The sequence below is a fragment of the Bidens hawaiensis genome, unplaced genomic scaffold, assembly GCF_021521415.1.
Source record: "Bidens hawaiensis isolate Kalapana, Puna unplaced genomic scaffold, B.hawaiensis_p1.1 tig00030266_1, whole genome shotgun sequence".
Lineage (NCBI taxonomy): Eukaryota > Viridiplantae > Streptophyta > Magnoliopsida > Asterales > Asteraceae > Bidens > Bidens hawaiensis.
This window is the reverse complement of record NW_027495047.1, coordinates 97,207-120,290: the sequence shown is the minus strand read 5'-3', so window position 1 is coordinate 120,290 and position 23,084 is coordinate 97,207. Positions and strand designations below refer to the sequence as shown.

Here is a 23,084-nt window from a genome sequence, read left to right as displayed (position 1 = left end):
GACATATGGGTGAAGTGCTTAGACTTTAAGGTTTTATCTGATAGCAGGACGCACCAACGGACCACTTATTTCATGACACGTTATATTTAAGAGGAAGTGTCTATACTTATGTCTTCTAAAGGGGAATGCTTAAAACTAAGATATTTTCTATGAAACGCCTAAATATGCACCTAAAGCGTCTATGATTTAAGCCATAGACGCTTCCTTCGGCTTTGGACGACTCAAAAGCTAGCTCCACCCATTTTATACGCTTCATTTGCGTATTTGATATTGGTCCAATGAGCGAGTTATTTATAGCCCACTAATTTGGTGTAAGAGTTGGAGACGTGGGCCGCTTTTTTATTATTTGCTTGAAGGCCATTATGGATTTATGGGGTTAAATTAGGGGTAGAGAACTTCGATTTTAGTTCTTGTGGTTTTTTCAAATTATCAATTTTGGTCAAATAATTTATTTTAGGCTTTTATGGTACAATATTTCAATTAACTACCCGTTTTAGTTCAACACATTAACAGCATCCATCAACCGTTAGTTAATACAACTTTGAGGGGCTTTTTTTGTATCTTTCACAAACTTTTAATCATAAGAAATTTTGGGTTCTCTACTAAATATAAGTTTTAAAGTTTTTGTTATTTTTTAGTATTATGGTTTCTTATATTTGTTATTTATCTATACACTTTTTATTTTTTAAAAATATATTTTTTCCGAAACTAATGCTTTTATGCAAGTGTATATTTATTTATTTTTTTACTTTTTATAACTGTAATAGTATGTTGATTTTAAAAACAATGTATTTAGATTTATTTTGAAGTATGATTATAATTATAGACTTTTAGTAACTACAAATGACTTAAAAAAATCATTGTTCCTGCTTACTTTATAATTGACGGAGGGTTTTTGAAACCCAATTTTTTTTTATTCTTGATTTGCATTTAGTAATGGTGCATAGTTAACTTAATTTAATTTAGTTTTTGTAAACTTTAATTGGAAAATAGAGTAGAACGCATTTAGTGAAACCCTTGGAATAAATAAATATACACATGCATAAAAGCGCATCAGTTTCGAAAGAAAAGATAAACTATCTTCAGAAAAAAAAAAGACTAAATTAAATACGTTAATTATGTACCATTATTATTAAATATAAATCAATAATTCATTCCCATTTTGATGAGTTGGTAAAGTGATCAAGATGTTAAATAATTGTTTCATACCCTGTAGAGTACAAAAATACAAAACAATAGTTAAAATTAATAAACAGATTTTTAAAAACCCTCCGCCAAGTGAAAATTAATAAAAAAAAACAATATAAAATAAATATATGCTCTTTTTACCAAAGAAAATAAAAGCAGAAAAGTTATTTTTTCTACATCGTTTATAGTTAGTAGAAGCATAGAATTAAAATGGAACTTAAAAAAATAAATATTTTTTATTTTAAAGCATAGACACTACTACATCTATAAAAAGGTAAAAAAACGTATTCAAATATAAATAAATAAATAAATAAATATACATTCGCATAAAAGCTCCAGTTTCAAAAAAAATATATTTAAAAAAAAAAGGTATATATTTATATATAAACAAATAGAATAAACCACAATAATTAAAAAATAACAAAAAGTATAAAACTTATATTTAGTAGAAAAAGTAAAATTCCATATGAATTAAAAATTTACGAAAAATACAAAAACAAAACCCTCAAAGTTGTAGTAACTAAAAGTTGACGGATGACGTTAAAATGCTAGACTAAAACTGATAGTTAATTAAAATTATTATACCATAAAAGTCTAAAATAAATTATTAGATCAAAATTGATAATTTTAATAAAGTTCTCTCAACTCCCTTCCCAGACCGGTCGCTATGGGGCGCCCTACGGGGGGGGGGGGGGGGGGGGGGGGCTTTTTGGGCGACATGGGTGCCGAACACCGGCGTGGGGCGCCAACGAACCAAGGGCGACGAAGGTGAGTCCGTTCCAACGACCGGCGCGGTTTTGAATTTTGGTACCCCCCATCTAACGTTCATATTAACAACTCTTAAAAAAACTAATTATTTTATTTATAAATACTAACCCATTTTATCAATTTTTACTCAACAATTTATCTTTAACGAGATTGATCCCGATTTTCTTTTTGATGAACCGGATGAGTTGTCACGTCCGGTAGGAAGAGAAAAGGCCAAGGCGACGGCTAGATGTGGGGGATCTTCGTTTAGAACGACATCCTCGATGAGTTCCGACGTGAGCGCGCGGTTTGACAACTTGGAGCTTGCACTTAAAGAGTTTCGCGAGGACAAAAAACACTCGAAAGAGGAACTCAAGATAATACACGAAGAAAGAAAAGCGATGCATGCGGAATACAAAGCCACACATGAAGAAATAAAGAATGCTAAATCGGAGCGGGAACGAGAGAAGGACTTCAATGTCACACCCCGATCAAAGGCGGAACATGCCGGGATGTAACTATTGCCAATAAGCGCTTGACACTTTTTAAAACGACAATATTTAACAAAATCATTTAATTTAACAACATCGAAATGTCACATAACAATATTCATAAGAGAAATATAACAAAATATAGCAAATCATATATTGTTCGTTTTGCTAATATCCTAAAGGTCTTGATGACGTTTTCTCCAAACTCCATAATCAACCTAAATGCAAATCTGTAACATTTCATAAAATAAAGTTTATCAACACAAAGATTTGTGAGAAATTCATAGTTTTGAGCATATAAGTATATAATACGAAAAGCCACAATCTTGTATACGAAACAATAAATAATAGCAATAAATTTGGATAAAAAGAGATCACTAATAAGAATACATTAGTGACACCTTGCTATAAGAGGATTCCAAATAGACTAAGATTTAATAGTTATCGTTATTAATAATAAATTAACGACACCTTGTTATAAGGGAATGCCAAATAGTCTAGGATTTATAGATCAACCAATCGAAAGCGGTAAACACATAGGCATATAATCATGTAAGCATAGAACACCAAATCGAGCAATTATTTAAGTAAAATAGCATTTGTGGTTTAGGACTCAAGTATAAAGAATTTAAGTTAAATAAGTATGAAATGTCACCCCAAAACGAAATATGGAAAACGGGGTATGAAAGTACTCACGTTCAAGTAATAAACTTGAAAGGTCGTTAATTGGAGGTTAACCGGAACGACGAGTTTAACGAGCAAAGCCTAGATAAAAGAGAGTCTTGAATTAAAAGGTTGTCTTGAAGGTCTTTAAATAAAATAAATGTTGAAAAATGTAAACAATTAAAGTTCAAGGTTTAAAATGTAACTATTTAAGAAATTATAACATTAGTCCTTTAAAAATGTAAGTTTGCTCGAAACCGGGTTAAAGTATCTAACCTTAATATTTACTCAACCTATATTAAGTAATAAGGTGGGTAAAAATGCAAGAATGCAAGCCCCTTTAAAATAAAGATACTAAAACGGGTTTTAACAAGTGTTCGGGTTGTTGGTTCAGGTCTTGATAATTGGTCAAATCCAATGTCAACTTTCCGAAATATTAAATGTTATGAGATAACTTATAAAAATCCAATAATACTTAACCAAGTATGTAGTTCTATTGTTTTAGAACTAACAACGTACGTTAAGCGAGTGTTCGGTTTTATCGGTCCCAACTTTGTTATGAGATCAAGTTGGACCCAACATTTCCAAGTACTTAAGAAAATAATTAAAATCAGTTTGTAAACTATTTTTAAAGAAATATACAAGTCTTGATAGCTAAAAACATACTTGTGTGTCTTAAGCGAGTGAAAATCGGTTTAGTTCGGTTTGGTTCGATTTCCATCTCACAATAAGTTCATAGATGGTTTCCACATGCCCAAATATCAAAGAACTTGTATAATAATGTACAAATGAAAATACTTAAGTTTTACAACCAAAAAGTTAACAATAAAGTCTTTAAACCAAAAGTTCGATTTTCGGTTCAGATCTTGGTTCGGGTTAAGACCGAGGTAAGATTCTACAAACCCGTAACCATAGAACTTATAAAAATGATTTTATAAACTTAAATCTAACAGTAAACATGTTTAAACAAGTATTTAACAAAAACTAGTAAACAAAGTTCGGTTTACGGTCTAGAGCAATTTACGGTTAAACCGAGGCTAGACTCTTAGAACCCTTAACCATGGAACTTGTAAATATGACAAACAAACTTAAATGAACAGAAGTTAAGCATGGTTAGTATGTATAAACAAGTTATATAAGTATATGTGTGTGTGTGTATATATATATATATATATATATATATATATATATATATATATATATATATCAAGGACACGAAGTCCTCCATGAAGCCTTGCCTTACGAGATCCGAAACCTCACCGATCCTGACCGGAGAAGTAACTACCAAAGGTAACAAGGGGTGTATATTATATATATGTTGTATACCCATATTCAAGTATTAATAAGACTACATAAGCTAATTATAATGAAATATTTAACTCAATTTGACTTTTAAAAGTCAAACCTTCAAGAACACTAAGAAAATAACCTTAAGATCTTTGTATTTGAGAGATACTTTGGAGTTGTAGCAGAGGAAAATGAGGGGAAAATGGTCATGTATATATAGGGTAAGTTGAAAGGGTCAAGCATAAAGAGTCTTGTATGAAAATGAGTTGGTTTAAGTCACATGTTTGCATAAAAACAACAAAAAACGAGTTCTGGTGCAGACTCCCTTTAGCGCGGCGCTAAGGTCTCTGCCCTTGACCTTAGCGCGGCGCTAAGATCACCTGGTGGAAATTTTGAATTTTCAAAATTGGTAGTTTTGGCCCCTGGAGTTGTTTTTAAGCGTTTTAAGGCCATTTTAGGGATCGAAAAGGGTGTTTTTGAGACCCGACAAGTATAAAACAATAATGTAACATAAAATCCATCATTCTTATTATATCTAAGGTTTCGGTTTACAAAACGGGTCGGTTTACATAATAAAACAAATACAAAAGTGACCCTAAATTGACGAATGTCACATTCAAGCTCCTCGCAAAGGATCTCTCGCATGTAGATCCGGCCACGCGGGCGTTTTTTGAGAAATAAAAGCAAGGATAGTGGCAAAATACGCAAACGAGTACTCGGACGCCGAATAGTAGTTCTATTTTTTTTTCTATTTGTATTTTTTTTAGTTTAATTAAGTTTGATTTTTATTATATTTTAAGTTTAATAAAGTTGTTAGTTTTTTAGTTTTATGTAAAAAATTTTAAAAAAAATAAAGGGCTTCGAAGCCCCCTCATCATAGAGGGGCATCTTTGGGTGGGGCTTTGAAGCCCCAGTGCCCACGTGGCGCTGACGTGGCACTGGGGCTTCGAAGCCCCTCGCCATAGAGGATGATCTCAAAGTCACGTGGCCCACCACGTTGGCATTTGTCTCGTATATAAGTTTATTTGTAATTTTCTTGTCGTTTGTCGCTTTATATCATTCTTGTTTAATTATGTGTATGGTTCTTGTGACTTGGGTTGGGGTGCCAGACTTTGGCTATGTTTTATTACCTAACCAATCTAGGTAGCTTGTCTCTTGGGGCTCGGTTGTTATCCTTATTTTGTACTTTATTGGAAGGTTATGATTTTAGGTTACCTCATCCCATCCACCAAAAAGAAAAAGAACTAAAAAGAAAAAAGAAAATGGAAAAGAAAAAAAAGATACAATTGTGTTGAGTGGGTTGGCTGGATGTTTTGCTCTTTTAAGACCATGCGTAGTTGGGCTTTTTATCCGGCGTTTTGCCCTATAACGCCGGGGGCACATCGCCCGCGCCGGCGTTTTGGGTTTCTTTTTTTTACGGCGTTTTGTATATAACGCAAGAAATGGCATCATTTTCAAAAAAATATATCCGTTGAGGTAGATGAGGTGTGGTGGTTTAGCCATCGAAGGTGGCCGGAGATGGCTTGACGGTGGCCGGAGATGGTTTGACGGTGGCATGGTGAATTGATGATGACCCAGTTGTTTAATTTAAGTGATTTGATGTTATGATTGATGAAATTGATGAGTTGATTATGTGAAATTGGTGTTTTAGATCGCCGAAAAGTTGTGGGTATTCATGGAATTGAAGGATTCCGGCGAGATTTATTTATCCGGTGAGAAATAATACTCTGAAACTTGGTTATTTGTGGAATTGGAATATTTATGGGGCTATTGGAATATTGGAAGAAGGGGTATGGATGTAATTATGGAGTTATTGTGAGGGTGTTTATTAATAGTGACTGAGCGCATAACGCCTGGGGGTGAGGCCTTATGACTAAACCCTATTTTTGTAAAAAATCATAACTCTGACCGGGCGCCACGTGGCGCATAATGCCTGGATGTGAGGCTTTATGACTACACATGGTCTATAAGTTTTTTGCTTTAAGCTTCAGTTTGGTCCAAAAATCAAAGATAAAAATCAAAATTTTATCTGATTGCACGAGAAAATATCAAAGTTCGTTAAGAGAAAGTATTCAAGTGGCTTTACAGGTCCACACCTGGGGCAGAAAGAAAAAAGTTGGACCACAGGATATTTATTCTAAGGCTATCCTCTATGGTGAGGGGCTTCGAAGCTCCTCCCAGTGTCACGTCAGCGCCACGTAAGCACCTGAGGGCATCGAAGCCCCAACCAATAATGCTCTGCTATGGTTTAATGCCCCAAAGGCGCCATATACACACACACACACACACACATATTGATGTGCGAAAAATATATATAAATAAAACACAAATCGCAACTAAGCTTTAAAAACCGAACAATCTATCCTAGTTCACACAAACGGCAAGTGTACCGGTCGCGTATAGCAAAGATAAGGAAAGTCCGGATATCGAACTCGAAAACACGTGAGAACGGCTCAAATAATAGACCCTAATCCAAGTCCTACCCTAATAATATTTGTAATTGATTTTATTATTTTTTTATTTTATTTTAATTAATTTAAAACTAACTTACTTAACTTAATGAAACTAACTAGAAAACTTAACGGTACTTAACGAGGTTTTAACAAATATGGAGAAACGACCACCTAGGCAAGAATCCTACTGACAGTTCAACGGTTAACGAAGTTAACTAATTACACGACACCGGGATCTTAAAATAATCAACTAAGGCTCATTAAAGTTCGCTAGATCACCTCTCGGTCTCACCAACTAACCCTCATAAATCTAAGAAGATTGAATAAATGCACCGGGAAAAATATTACTAAGGTACCCTAATGACGCATCTCCTCTCAGACTCAACGACACAAAACCCGCTTAAAATTGGTACTAGCAATTATAGGGATAAAGGGGTAACAATATCTAACCCAATCTAAGACACATATTTGCACGCAAAACTAAACCGGATAAGACCAAAACTCGATCTCGCGCAATTCTAACCTAACCGAATAAAGAAGCGAGACAAACCGACTCCCTATTACCTCTCGGTCGCAAGGAAGGTGAACCTATTGAATTTTAATAATTAATCGTCCACAAGATTCCTATGGTCGCGCTAACCACAAACAGATCAAAGACACCAAGTCTAAGACCTAAACGTAGAACTCTAACCAAACGACACGCAATCAATCAATTAAAGTAATACGCGGAATCACAAGCAATAATTATATAAAAACAATATTTTAACACATCAAAGATCACATTAAATAAAGTCTTTCAATAATAATACGTCATGTGATCAATCAAAGCCAGATAAACCGCTAAACAATGTCAAGAATCATCTCAACCTAGGTAGTACAAATAGTTTAGCTACTCATGCTCATGACCGAAACAAAAATATAATAAGTATTACGTTTCATCACAAAATAAAATAAATAAATTCGTTAAGCAGCTTGCCTGCTTGTTTCAATTGATTTGTGATATGCTCCACGCTAACCTTAAGCCACACAATTATATATGTGTTTCCTTAAAATAAACACAATTACAAACCTCCTTGCCGACCACCAAAACCAAAATTTCTTGAGCTACTTGCTTGCTTCTATTCTCCACGATTGTTGGAACCCTTTCTTTCTTACCACCTACTGCCGTACCTCCTATCTTTTTAGATGTAGGGTTTTTAATTTTATTTAAGTTATAATATATATAATGCAAGTAAAGCTTTCTCTTAGTTGGTTTGGGTCGTGCTTCAACTTGGTTCTTCAAGATTTGATCAAAAAGGCCATTTAAGTCTTTCAAAACCCAGTCTTTTTTTTCTCTTTTAAAACCCGCAACCTACGAAAGATTTAAACTTTGTAAGATTATGTTAAAACAAGCCAAACACCATTATTTATTAGATAATAAGCAATAAAAAGATGATAAAAAGGTGCGAAAAACAAGTTTGTTTTATAACACATCACATATGTATGTGTGTATGAGAGGGGGGGGGCACCTCCACACCCAAAGGCGTCGGCCGTTCAAACGATGGGCACCCCGGCGCCCCACTACCAAGGGCGCCCCTTGGTGGTGTTCCACGCCCAAGGGCGCCCACCATCTCTTTCCTTAGCGCCCCATAGCATGTCGTCTAACATAATTTCACATAATGTGCTGATGTTACTGAACCCGGTAAGTTAACATATTTATACAACTGTTTTTTGCTAATTAGTAAACAAAAGATATGCAAAAGTAGAGGAAAGTTAACATACAAATGAAATTAATGTGTTAATTGTGAGAATTAAGTAAAGTTAATCTATAATGTAATTACATAAATACTCTACTTGTATATATATAAAAACTCTTGATTCTCACAATTAACACGTTAATTTCATTTGTATTCATTCCAAGTATATAACAGAATAAGATTTGTAAATCTTTTTCATTTGTATTTGATCCAAGTATATAACACATAAAATGCTAGCCCTACTTAAAACTCACAAATACAATATGATTTTCGAACCAAACGTTTTTAAGTTGGTTCAATCTTCTTAATTATATAGACTTGTATATAAGTATCCGGTTTTTATAATCACCTTGACCCAAAGAACATACACAACCATTAAATCATAGATCAATGGTTAAATGTATTTCAAAATTTCCCAATTGATTTGGGCTAGGCCAAAAGAACAGAGGCGTTATATTTGTATTAACTGTTAACATTTACGTTTATTAATAGTCGTACTTTGATATTGATAGTGGGAAGCCTCACGCTTTGCAGCAAGCATTCAGTTGATACCGGTTTAGACATAGTGTGATCATTATGTTTAGCATGTAGGAAAGGTTTGGTAAATGAATCAAACACCTTTTTGTAGAAAAAATAATTTTTGAATAACTAACTCAAAAATTAAAGGACGTCAAAAGTGGCATCCTATTTATAATCTTAGTTTTTTCTTTATGTTTTAAATGTGGTTGCACTTGTTTACTTGTTTATTGAGAATCTTATCTTACTATACTAAAAAAATGAAGCTTATTTGTTCTAATCATATTCAATCATAACATAAAATTTATTCCTAATCTTCTAATTTCTCTTATCCTTAATCCATGCTACCCATAGATCATAGGTGGAAATAGTTTGACCCATGACTTAAAATATTTTTAATATATTTAAATTTATTCTACACACACTAATGGTAATTTATAACAATTAATACCTAAAATATAATTATGCTTATTATATAGTTTACTTTATATTAAAGAAATCAACTTTTATTAACAATAAAGGCTCGTGTATTCATTTTGAATTATGCAAAGCTTCTCACTTTATATATATATATATATATATAACTTTATATATATATATATATATATATAGAAAAGAGTTAAAATAACAAACAAGTGTTTTGTGAGAAGTATGAGAAGAGCTTTAAAATAAAATAAACCACCTAAATATACACTATACAATGTAAATATGAAACAATACAATTATTTAGAAACTATCAATCTCAACCACTAGATCATAGATCAAATGGCCTGGATCTATTCTTATTCTTCTCACAAAAATATTGTTTTTTACATTAACCCTATATATATATATATGTGTGTGTATATATATATATATAGGGTTGATATCATTTGAGAACTCTAAAAAAGTTAAGAACTCTTAGGAACCCTTAGCAACCAAACAATTTTTTAATTTTTTTATATATTAACATTATTTAAAAGTAGTTTTATCATATTTTATATATAATTTTTTGATTGCATATATTAATCACAAATTTACATATATGTAAAATTTATGTACTAACAAATTTACATATATGTCAAACAAAACATAGATATGTATAAAAACTAATTTTCAAAATTGTAATTGTAGATATAGATATAAAAATGATAAAACTAATCTTAAAGAACATGAACATACAAAAACTTTTATAAAAAACTTTAGTTTTCAAGGGTTCCTTCAAGTTCTTAAATAATTTTACAGTTCTGTAATGATATTCATCATATATATATATATATATATATATATATAGGGGATGGATCTTGCGAGAAGTGATATTACAGCGAGAAGTGCGAGAAGTGAAGGTATAACTGCATTAATCCCTAATTTCACTCCCTTTCATATGATGTTACATACATATATGTAGGTTGTTCGTATTGATGTCTTAATTACACATTCAACCTACCTACAAAAATATAAATGTACCGAGCCACATTCAAACCTATGTACCTACACACATACAAATATACGTACACATATACAAACATACGTACCTACACACATATATATGCACCTACACATAAGAAAATGAGTGAAATTACGGATTAATGGAGTTACACCTTCACTTCTCGCACTTCTCGATGTAAAAAAACTTCTAAAATGATCCAATACCTATATATATAAATATATATATATATATATATATATATATATATATATATAAAGTGTTAATTATGCTATTAAATTTAAATTTTCAATTAATTTGATTATTTTATTTTTAACCTTTAATTTAATTTTCTCAACATAATCATTCTAAAAGAAACTGTTAAACATTAAAACCATGATTAATTACAATCAATCAATCACATCCATCAAAAATTTCAATAATAGCTATATATATATATAATGTTAATTATGTTATTTAATTTAAATTTTTAATTAATTTGATTATTTTATTTTTAACCATTAATTTAGTTTTCTCAACATAATCATTTTAAAAAAAACTTTTAAACATTAAAACCATGATTAATTCCAATCAATCACATCCAGCAAAAATTTCAATAATAGCATAGATTAATGCAGGGTCTGGGATGGGTGAGATGTACGCAAATCGTACCTCTATCCCAAAAAATAGAGATGTTGCTTTCAAAGAGAACCCCAAACTAAAAAAACTATATATATATATATATATATATATATATATATATATATATATATATATATATATGATTAGGATCATGTGTGAACTATTTTGAAATTGAGAACCCTTTTGAACCACAAAAAACCGAAAAATAAAAAAAATCATGAAACAAAAAAAAACGTAAAAATGAAAAAAAGTAAAAAAATCAAAATTCTTATTTATTAACCCGGTTTCATAATAAAAAATGTCTCAGTTTAGCTAAATTATACATATATGTATTTGTACATACATGTTTTTTTATACACATATGTGTACATTATTAGAGATTAAATGAAATTATATACATGTGTATGATAAGAAGTTTTTTTTAGGCATAATGGCAGCTAGGTCATAAATTTTAGGGTATTGGTGGGCTTTTTCTGAGCTGCTAGGAGTTGGATTGGGCATGTTTAGTTGATGGGCTGTTTATACAGATCATGAAATGGACCAGATTGCTGCCATAATACTAGCTCGGGCTTCTGGGATTATTTTTTTGGCTCGATATGTCGTTTATTTTTCGAGGTTGACCAACTGAAGAAAGTCAAATTTGTTCGGGTTTTCGTCATTATTGGACCATGTTCAAAGCATGTTATTTCTATGTTATTTTCGAGGCGTTCTAGAAGTTGAGGAATTTGAACAAATTGGATACGAATTTGGACTTAAAGAGGAAATAAAAGCTTTGTTCATTTGATCGTTGTCCTCGGTGGATCATACCTTTAGGGGGTGATTGAAGAGGCTTCGACTTTATCGGGTTGATTTGTGAAGATGCGCGATACGGTTTGACAATGTTTTGATATCACAAGCCAAGGGGTGATTGTAAGGCCAATATTTGTGACTTGGATATCAAATTACGAAACTCGTTATATATATTATGGTCAAGATAATAATTAAAGCCGACAAGCAAAACCGGACACGAAACGAGATTTTCGGGACGCACGTTTAGCTTCAACTGGTGAAAGCTTCTAGAATGTTAGTTGTTTGGCTATAAATAGAGCCTTATGTATTTCATTTTAGTGTATGTTTTGTAAGATGTAAATCATCATCCAATGAGAGCTCACCTTGGTGGGTCGGTTCTTTATTATTATATCAATCTTTTAACCGACAACGAGATCGTTCATATTTCTTGTCTTTATATTTATTTTTGGTTGTTTAATTTACCGCACCCGTCTTGAACGTTTATCAAGTGCAAAATCCATTCGTGGTCGTTTTGGGACCTACAGTTTTACTCACACGATTCGAGATCCGAGTGTTATTGGTGATTTCCGCTCACCTTTATCATGGATTGATCCGAAACAGTGTTGGGAGATCCATATTGGAACCTACAGATAATTATAAATGATAGAAATAATTATTGTCTAATAACTACAAAAAATCATACTCAATAAATCCCACAAAATAACTAGCTATTGATTAGGTGTTGGTGAGTAAGATATAGACAATCATTAAAAGTAAGATTGAGGTGCCATTAAAAGCGAGTGTGTTGGGTTGCTGCTCCGGTGAAGCCCCGTTTGTTTATTTGGGGATTAATGTGGGTACCAATATGAATAGGATATCTAATTGGGATCCGGTGGTAAAGGTTTTCCAAAACCGGCTTTCCAATTGGAAAGCGAATACATTGTCAACTGGAGGCCGGGTAACGTTAAGAAAGTCGGTACTTAAAAGTTTACCCACGTACTACTTTCCAATCTACAAGGCTCCGGTTGAAGTTGTTAAGAAGCTAGAGGCGTTGATCAAAAAGTTTTTATTGGGTGGGGGGGGGGGTACGGAGGGGGCTAAAGTTCATTGGCTCGCTTGGGATAAAGTTACTCGTCCTAAGCGAAGTGGTGGGCTGTGTCTTAGTAAACTAGATTTGTGTAATACCGCTCTCTTAATTAAATGGATGTAGAGGTATCGAAACGAAGTTGAAGCACTTTAAATAAAGTATTGATGCAATTCATGGTTACAAGAGAAGGTGGGACATGGTTCCATGTAATAGAAGAATGACGGGTGCTTGGAGTAGGTTGGTGGCTGCCGTTTATAGGGTGAAGGCTAAAGGAAAAGATGTTAACAATATGTTTCATGGGATAGTGGGGAATGGAAGAATAATACGTTTTTGGATTGATTCTTGGGTCACCCAAGTGCCGTTAAGGCGGTTATTCCCGGACATATTTCGCATTGAAAAAGATAAATGGTGCATTGTAGCTGATAGAATTGGGATAAATAATGATTCCGCTTCTGTATCTTGGTCTTGGAACAGGTACCCCACTTCGGAAGACCATTGCTGTGAGTTGGTGGAGTGTCAAAGGTTGGTTGCCGGCGTCACGTTATCTAGTAAAGAAGATGGGTGGAAATGGAATCATGGGTCAAATGAAATCTTCTCAGTGGCTATGGTTAAAAAACGGCTGAAGGGTGAGGAATTGGTAATTAATGGTGACGTTTATAAATGGTGCAAATGGCTACCACATAAGTGTAACATATTTATGTTGAGGGCCTCTTTAGACCGGATTCCAACTAGGATGGCTCTTCGAAGGAGGAACATTGAGGTTGATGATTGTTCGTGTGTTTTTTGTGGTGTATATGAAAAGACAGCGGGTCATCTTTTCTCGGCGTGTGCGATTTCTATTGGTTTTTGGCAAGGTATAGCATTGTGGTGTGGAATTCCCTTTCCTTATCTGTTTTCGGTCAAAGATGTGTTAGATATTCATAGCCAAATGGTGGTCCCGAAAGAGAAAAGAAAGGTTTGTATTACATTGCTATATTAACGTGTTGGCGGTTATGGAAAGCTAAGAATGAGTTAATTTTTTCGAGCAGGAGAAGAGGTGTTGTTGAGATAGTTTCGGATGTTAAATCTTTGGGGTATCTTTGGTATAGGAGTTGAGTTAAAACGTACTCGGTAGATTGTTAAGGGTGGTGTAACTTTGATGTAATGTAATTGTTTGTTTGCTTTGGGCGTCCCCTATTTCCGTCTTAGAGATAGGGCGCTTGGTTCTAATGAAGTGAGCTTTTCTAAAAAAAAAAAAAAAAAGACGACGACAATCATTACCTTCATAAATAAGGATACAGAATATAAAAGCTATAAATAACAAAAGAAGTAACAGTCAAAATAAATATATAAAAACATGATAAAAGTAATACATAAACATAAATATTAAATACAACAACATTAAAATGCAAAGTCCACTTAGACTTCAAGTCACATGAAGTCATATGGCTAATGCTAATATTAGTAATATTAATAATTTCAAATACTAATTAGTAATTCTGTATATATCGATAAGATCTACTACCAAATAACTTAAACCCCTCAAATACTCTAACTGAAAAAAGGCACCTTATCCGGTAGGTTTCCGGCATGGTGTAACCCTAAAGTGAGTGACACATCGCCGGAAGTGGTCCCAAATGTTATGAGTCTTGATCCAATCATGTCAGCAGCATCATCATCTCCTGTAGTGGTCCTGCATTCGGCGGCAAGCATGCTGCTGCGTTGGCATGAGTCACCATCATAGGGTTGTGGTGCCACGGTACTGGTACTGCCGCCGGTTGTGTTTGATATATCAGAGTACATTGCTGCAGCTTGGGTTTCCGAGAAACAATATTCTGCATTCATTGCAAACATTGAAGAGTCGTTTTCGTAGTCATTGATTTCAGATTTTTTTACATGTGTTGCTGATGTAAGAGGTGGTGGAGTTACTTGGCTATTATTGGTCTTATTATTATTTATATAATTTTGAGATTTAGGGGTTTCTTTATCTTCTTGTTCTTGATTATTATTATTATTATCATTATTTTGATCTTCATCTTGATGATGACGAGGACTATGATTATGGTTTTCAGCTTCTTCTTTGCTTTCTTGTTGATACATTTCTTCCACCATGGGTTTCCACAATCTGACCCTTGCATTTATGAACCAGTTTGAGATCTGCAAAGCACACTCACAAACACATCTATAATTATTAAACCATCCGATAAATGCTAATACTAAATTTATGTATTTAAATGTGGTGTTTAGAAACAAGGCAAAAGTGAGAGGATTTTTTCTATATTTAAAAGAAATTAATATGTTTTGGTAGGTAACTTTATGCATGTCATTTTTTTAAAAACCACTAAATGACAATAGTTTAAACACAAACCCTAATTTAGAAGTATATATGATTTAAGGTGTTCTTATATATGAACCCTAATTCAGCATCAGAATTTTGTTTTGCATGCATATAATTTCATTTAGCAAGTCCCTTAATTAGGCGGACTACATCCGTTATCTTAAGGAAATAAAAAAAAGGAGTAAATTTCTTTTCTAACCCCCTCACATTTGATTTTGGTTGTGGTTTTCGCCCGGCTCCAAAACCACAAAAAAATTTAAATGTTAGATGTTTATTCGTCCAAAAGTTTCACTTTGGGCTGAAAAGTCTATGAGATGTATACTATATGGGCCACAATAACATCTATTCTTTATTTTTAACAGTCAATTCTGGAAACATTTGTATAAACCTAAAATAAAAGAATTTTATAAACCCAATAACAGTTAGCTAGACAAATGGTACAGCAAAATACATTGAGTACTTGACAAATTAATGGAGTGTTGGGTTTTGCATGAAAGATACACCCTTAATTAAGATACCTTGCAATACCTAAGACGCTAACTGGAGTTAATTGCCCTGTAATGTTTCATGTTTGTGTTATAAAAATCTGATGAGTAATGTAGGAGGCATGTCACATTCAAATGTTGTCGGTGTAAGCTAATGCTTGGATTGTAAGCACAATATAATGATGATTCAAAGGTAAATTTTCAAGAAAATAACTTGATATATCATTAATAATAGGTTAACTTAATATCTATACCAGAATATATATAGATACACATGCAGGCATTAATTGTACTATATAGAATAATAGAAAATACACAGATGGGGAAATTAATGAAAGCATAAATGAAGGCGAGAGAGTTGGATGGTAGTAATGGAAGAGGACAAGGAAAAATGATCATAGGTACGAAAGCACGAGAATTCAACCTACAACTGATTCTATATTTCATGCACATAGTTTTATTTACTGATTCTATCAGTGTGCAGGTGGGGGTAAAGAATCCTTTCTTAAAAGTTAATATGGAGCTTATCCAAGAGTCTACCAATAATATAGAGTGGGAAACATGGTAGAAATAGATAAAATAAAAAAAACATAACATGGACTACGAATATTATAAGGGAGCTGCTATTCATAGACTCACAAGGGTTTTAGGGAGGGTGTGAGCAAAAGAGAAATTGTATGTAAAAGGGTGTACAAATAGCAAAAAGGGTGTTCGAATAGACAATGGCTATTATAAGCCAACAACTAGCAGATGAAAAAGTCTTGATGAGCCGGATGATGTGACAGACTGCCATTGGCGGGTTGGCTTGTTTATTGGACCCGAATGCCACCACTTAGGGATTCAATTCCTGTATATTTCTCCAATTATAGAAATTCCAGATATTTTATTTTTTAGTATAAAACCCGCAAATCAAGAATTTCTTTATTTACCATTTATTTGATTTTAGTATTTATTCGACAATATGTAAAAGATACTCCGTATATCATTTTCTCAGCTCTACCATTCTCTTTATTTGGTTTCATGTTTCCGCTCTACACTTAAATATCTATTCGTTAATAGCTTTTAGTGAAATAGAAAAATGATGAAAAACTGTCATGAACCAGCTAAATCCAATGGAAGTTTTCATTAATTTGGATACCTTAAATCCTTCATATCATATGATCATGGTGAAGTTTGTTGAATGAAAATGAAAACTCAGCCATAACAAGAACATGTTCATTTATTCAGAGAATCTATAATATATAATATGCATGAAAGAGAGATTGTACGAATGAACCTGGTTTCTGGAGAGGCCAGTCTGTCGAGCCAACATGTGTTTATCGGCATCGCTAGGATACCTGGGAAAGACTATATCCAATTAAAACGACAGTACTAGGCATGATGAATCCCCACATAAAAAGTAAAAGCATTCATACTAAAAGTAAAAGATGTATATAATCCAATTAAGTTAAATAAGACAATTTTGTACAATCTATTAGTAGATTTCCCCGCCTCATTATGACATGTCACCTGTCAGTAGTTGTACCTCATAACACTCAAATTTGTTTTATTTACCGTATATATCTATAATATTGTTTCATATAAGTTAAAAGCTTTAAATTGTTTGTCACTATCTTGATATAATATTATAGAAAACCTTCAAAACTGACTACCAAATCAATCAAAACGGCTTGTTCTTGCGGCATCTTTCCTGTTTGTCTTCCAAAGGGGCCCATTTTATCGTACACCCCTTCTTGTAAACATACCCGTAAGTGAAAGAGGTGAATGATACAGAGAGAATAATCTAGTAAACCATATAATGAAAGAACCACTTTATCAGCTTTATCGCTGGGGAGGCAACATCAGCCTGCACCCACAAATATTTACTCTTGCTTTTCTATCTTTATTTCTTTAATCGCTCTCAAACATAAAGGCTTACCCGACACACACAGATCCCTAGCTACCATTGTTTAAAACACACACTTCTTATCTATCACTTCATGATTAATATTTTTATTCCCATCATCACAAATTCTTTTTCTTGTCTATGATTTTTTTTATTGATTGGTAGATAATTTAGGATTCAGTTGAGTATTTTTAGTCGTTTTTAAAACTTTGTGTAATTCTAGACAATTCTCTACCCAGTCATGCAAGCGAACTTATGCAAGTTGTAACATCTTTTTTAATTCAAGTTTGCAAGTGCGACAAGCAAACTCAAGGAACTCCATAGAGTTCTTACCAAACTTAACCCATTGCTTACAGTTTTTCGCTCTATGGAGTTGTAGGCAGTTCGCTACCCCTGTAGGCGAACTCAACAGTTTGCTTCAGCAGTTGTGAGAACTGTGTAGAAGTACAAGAATTTCAGAAAAAAAAAACGCCTCGAAAATACTAACCCCCTAATCCAACAAATACTCATAATGATTCACCGAGGCTGAAATATTATTACCAAGATTCAACTTGAAATGCATATATCATTAGAAAAAGGAAGAATAAGAGACTTACGGGTTCAGAAAGTGCTCGAAAAGCCATGCTCTCAATATACTAGCTGAACGTTCCGGTAAGCCTCTTTGAGGTCTCCAAGATTCTGGTTCCATCACACCCATTTGATGGAATGTCCTTTGTTGTCTTAGGCTTTGGTCCAACAATTTAAGCCTTGGTGTCTCTCCTTTGGTCACCCCAGAAGTACTCACATCTTTTTCACCCAATAACTTACAACTGTGCTTCAACTGGGCTGCAATTGCATCCTTTAAACACCGAAAATGGCGAGACATTGCCTTTTGTGCTAATGATGTGTATGGAACAGCAGCACCAAAACCCAATACTGAGTCGAATGAATTCACCACTATTTGCATTTGTTCGCAGTAGTGATTGTATCTCCGATCCACCTGGTTTTCATTAAGATGTTCTTTTAAAATAGTTACCTTAATGACATAGTATGTAACCAAAAACATAAATGATGTATTTACATAATTTAAATGGCCCACACGTAAATTATAATTTTGTCTCATTGTTGGTTGAGCATTCATTTCTTTGAACCATTCTGTAATCAACCGCAACAATTAAAACACAACTAATTAACTGTTGGTGGTATGATGTTAATGGTATAATAAATTAATAAGATTGATTATTCTAAGACATTAATCAATCTTTAAACACGTCAAACATTGTATAGTTGATGAACTACTCTCCTATTAAAACTTAAAAGCTTTTTCTTGGAAAATATGAGCATAGAGTAGCTAAAGTTAAAAACTTTCTTAATTATTGTTCCAAGAACTCTTTTAAGAGAGAAAGATTGATTGACTTGCCTCATCAAGCAAGGCTAATAGTTTGCTTTTCCGTCTTTGATGTTCGATTCTTTCAGCAGATGACAAAGGGGTAACGTCTTTAAACAAAGAAGAAGACGCGCCACCACCGTAGTCCTCACCGTTAGTCGGATTCTGATTTGTTTCACGGTTACCGGACTTGTTCATTTTTAATTCACCTCTTCCAACACTGCAAAACTCTCCCAGCAAATCTTGGACTGCCTTCACGTATCTAGAAGTCCTCAATGCTTTCACAACACCTAATGAAGATGACCCATACCCAACATAAATTGGACTATGGGTTGGACTAATAACCCCTCCTACAGCTCCTTGCAATTGCATATCCTGATATGGATCTCTTTGATTGAAACACAGCATCCCGGTTGCTGGATCATCACCGATTCTTAAATCCTCAACTTTAGCCACTTCCAAATGTTGTATACTAGAAGCTAAAGATAAAGAAAGCCCATGGCTTTGTTGTTGGTGGAGTGTGGGATTTGAAGATGGGACATCAGTGTTTGGCAATAACATATGAAGTGTTGATGAAGAACATTGATCAGAGGAAGGAGATGGGTTCATCACAAAAAGCTGCATGGCTTCAGCACTTTTACCATACCAATCTCCAACCTGCTGATTAGGGTTTTCTTTTTGGCCAACAGTTGGGAAATTAAACATTTCGGACAACATCCCACTCGTTCCCTCATCTTCTAATCCGACTAGTGAGGCCGGCGGTAGCTCAAAACCTTGCATCCGAAGCGAATCCCTTGGGATCTGATTATTTTGCTGCTGTGGATCTTGAGATGCAGGTCTTTCAAAGTCATGTGATAAACTGAAAATATAATCTTGTGACATAGAATTCAACACGACCTTTCTCTTGCTACTTGCAGCATATCTATACATATATAGATCAGTTTGTGTAAACTCCAAATGTTGATCAGAATGAAAGACAAAAAGAATCGTACGAGTGTTTTTTGCAGAATTCGATTTGTTGTTCCTTTCTATGTCTCTTCCTTTTCCTTTCTGTTTGTTGCTCCTTCACAGTATCCAGTGTTCGATGCAATCGCCTTCTTGAAGAGAGTCTGTGTGAGAGAGAGAAATGGTCGACTTTTTATATAAGTTAAGAGTGTGTACATATGAATACATAAATAGATATTTTAATCATGTCCTTGTGAAAAAAACAGTTTGAGAACCTGATCACATGTTGAATTTTTTATTTATTTTTGCATGGTCAGATGATTTAAATTTTAGAAGGCAATATCATGATGATTTATATAGTTGGTTTTGTGTAGTTGTAGAGATTGTATAGACATGCAGCTTTACCCTTTCAACACCATGACCTTTTTTAATATGTTTATTTACACCACAAAAGATTTTTTTTACTTTAAAAGTATATTTTTCTATAATTTACTGAGTCAAGTATACACATCACCCTAAAACAAGAAAAATGAAGATTCTAAAACTCATCCGGTCTCTCATACTATAAAACTTTGAATCTGGCTTGAACTGAACAATGTTCACATGTGAAATGGGTCAAGTTTCATTTAGCATTACAACCCTCATTAAGAACTTTCGTGTATATATATTATGGGTATGTTTGGCAAAACTAACTGGTAGCTATTATTTGAAAGCTGAAAAGTGATGGCTAGAAGCTGGTAGCTGTAGTTTTTTGAATATTTTTAGATGTTTGACAGAGTAGCAGAAGCTTTTAATAAAACTAGTTGGGTGCCCACGTGGTGCGGCGGAATGGACACACAACCTAATAACATCAACTGCATAATCATTGTCGGTACATGATTCACCTGATGACAGTGCATACATAACCCGAATGTAGACGTGTAATTCATGGAAAGGCAGTAAGCGTGTAACTGATGTCGAAAATCAAGAAACACAGCTGAAATATACAATAATTTCAAATAGATAATTTTTTAAATCAACCTATTTTGATCTGAATCCCTTTCTTAACATGCATTGTTCTAATCTGAAACATGTTCCGACTTAACCCATTTCGACTCAAAAGCGTACCGACACGAACCAAACTAATTTAACCCTTTTTGTATCGACTCGTTCAAATCTAATTTGGTCTTACACATGACTCGAGCTCACCTGACTTGGCTTGTTACCGATCCTAACTGATAATCACGTAGTATGTTAATTTATTAAAGTGAAAGAAATATAACAATATCATACTCAAATTAGAGAGAATAAAATGCTCGTTTTTATGATATAAGTTGTTTAAAAAATTATTAACGTGTGAAAAAGTTACGGCCCTAAAAAAGTCGTGGGGTAGTTAGTTTTGAATAACGGTTAAATGTGTAACTATTATATAAATTAACAAAAGTTGATAGAAATTCAAGTACCAAACTTGTAAATTCAAATGTAAAAGCTTTTAGCTAGTTTTTTCCTTAAACGCTAGTAATAATAGCGTTCAGATATGGAGCTTTTTCTACCAGCCTAAAACCTTGAAACTATCTTAACCAAACAAAGCTTTTTATTGAATATGAGCTTTTTCTTAAAAGCTTATAGCTGGAAGCTCCTAAAAGCTCATTATCAAACATACCCACAAGGTAAAACCTTACTAACTTTTGCCAAGGGAGAACCTAACAAACTTTCGTCTAGGGAGAAATTAATAGCATACTTACTTTTAGAGATAAACAATCAACCTTTCGTCTAGGTAGAAAGTATACTCCTAGGGAGAAACTAACATACTTCACCTAGTGAGACACTAGCTGGCCTGCTGAAAACCCAACGAGCTCGGAGCTCCAACAATGATGGCTTGCTCCTTATTGATAGAATAAGGAATCCATTATAACATTCGTTTAACATCATTTCGAGTAAAACTCGACATTAACATATGAAAAAGAACATTAAGTTTTTTACTTTTTCGCTCCAAAACATAAAACCATGTGGGTTGCAGGTTGAAGATAAAGAAGTTCGTTTGCTCCTTTTTCGTTTAAGTCTCCCCTCTCATACAACAACCATCATCGTAATCTACATCAACCTCTCATTTTTCATAAGACAGATTGTGTTCATGTTTGTTTATTTAAAAAATTCAACATATTCGTGTTCGTTTATGTTCGTTCGCTAAAATCTAAAATTCCTACACATCTTAATTGAAAAAACCCAAACGTTAAAAAACATAATGAACGAAACAAAGTCATATATGCGTATTAAATCAAAACAAATCATTATAAAATATAAAATAACATATATATATATATATATATATATATATATATATATATATATATATATATATATATATATTTTATAGATAAGCGTACCCCCGTAACACTGTCAGGGGGCTTAAACTAGTGTGTGTATATATATAAGACGAAAAATACAGGATATGCTAAGAAATCTCATCTACTTGATTATTTAATTAATGGATGAAATCAATCATGGCATATTTGTCATTAATTTGAATATTTGAAATGTTAATTTGTGTTAAGGGTACTAATGGATTATTTTTCCTTCATTTTTTGTATCTTTTTAAATTTAAGCTGCATTGAATTTAATTTCTTTTTCATATGGTAATTTTTTTAAAATAGTTACTATTATTTATTATAATTATAATAACTTCTTGTTATTATATTAAGTATTATAGGGAAATTTAATGTATAAATGAAATTAACATGCTAATTGTGAAAATCAAGTATAGTAACTATATATACATGTAGAGTAATTATGTAATTACATTATAGAGTAATTTCATATGTATTTGATCTAATAATGTTATTATTCTGTAAGTGAAAGCTTATGCAAATTTTCCCCAATAAATTCGACTTGTATTTTGGTTACACATCTGCATTTTTTGATATCACTAATTATCAATTAAAAGATAACAAAATATTTTACTATTTATGTTACTTTTTTTTCCCAAATATTGTATTTACATTACTAAAAGGTACATATAATAATAATATATACTTATGGAGAGACTTTTGCAGTTTTGCTGTTTAAGCATTCACAATGGGTTACAAATTATGTTTCTTCATTTTTAGGGTGTGGTTGATGTAGT

General features: G+C 33.1%; 1 protein-coding gene across 1 annotated transcript; it reads right to left on the bottom strand.

The window, feature by feature from the left end:
- Positions 1-14,397: 14,397 nt before the first annotated feature.
- Positions 14,398-20,241, bottom strand: LOC143580178 (BEL1-like homeodomain protein 2). Its single transcript, XM_077063277.1, has 4 exons — positions 19,070-20,241; positions 18,267-18,649; positions 17,062-17,122; positions 14,398-15,119 (listed from the first exon to the last, which is right to left on the bottom strand). Exons 1-4 carry the CDS (start codon positions 19,964-19,966, stop codon positions 14,514-14,516), a joined length of 1,947 nt encoding a protein of 648 aa, XP_076919392.1. The 5' UTR covers positions 19,967-20,241; the 3' UTR covers positions 14,398-14,513.
- Between the last annotated feature and the right edge of the window lie 2,843 nt (positions 20,242-23,084).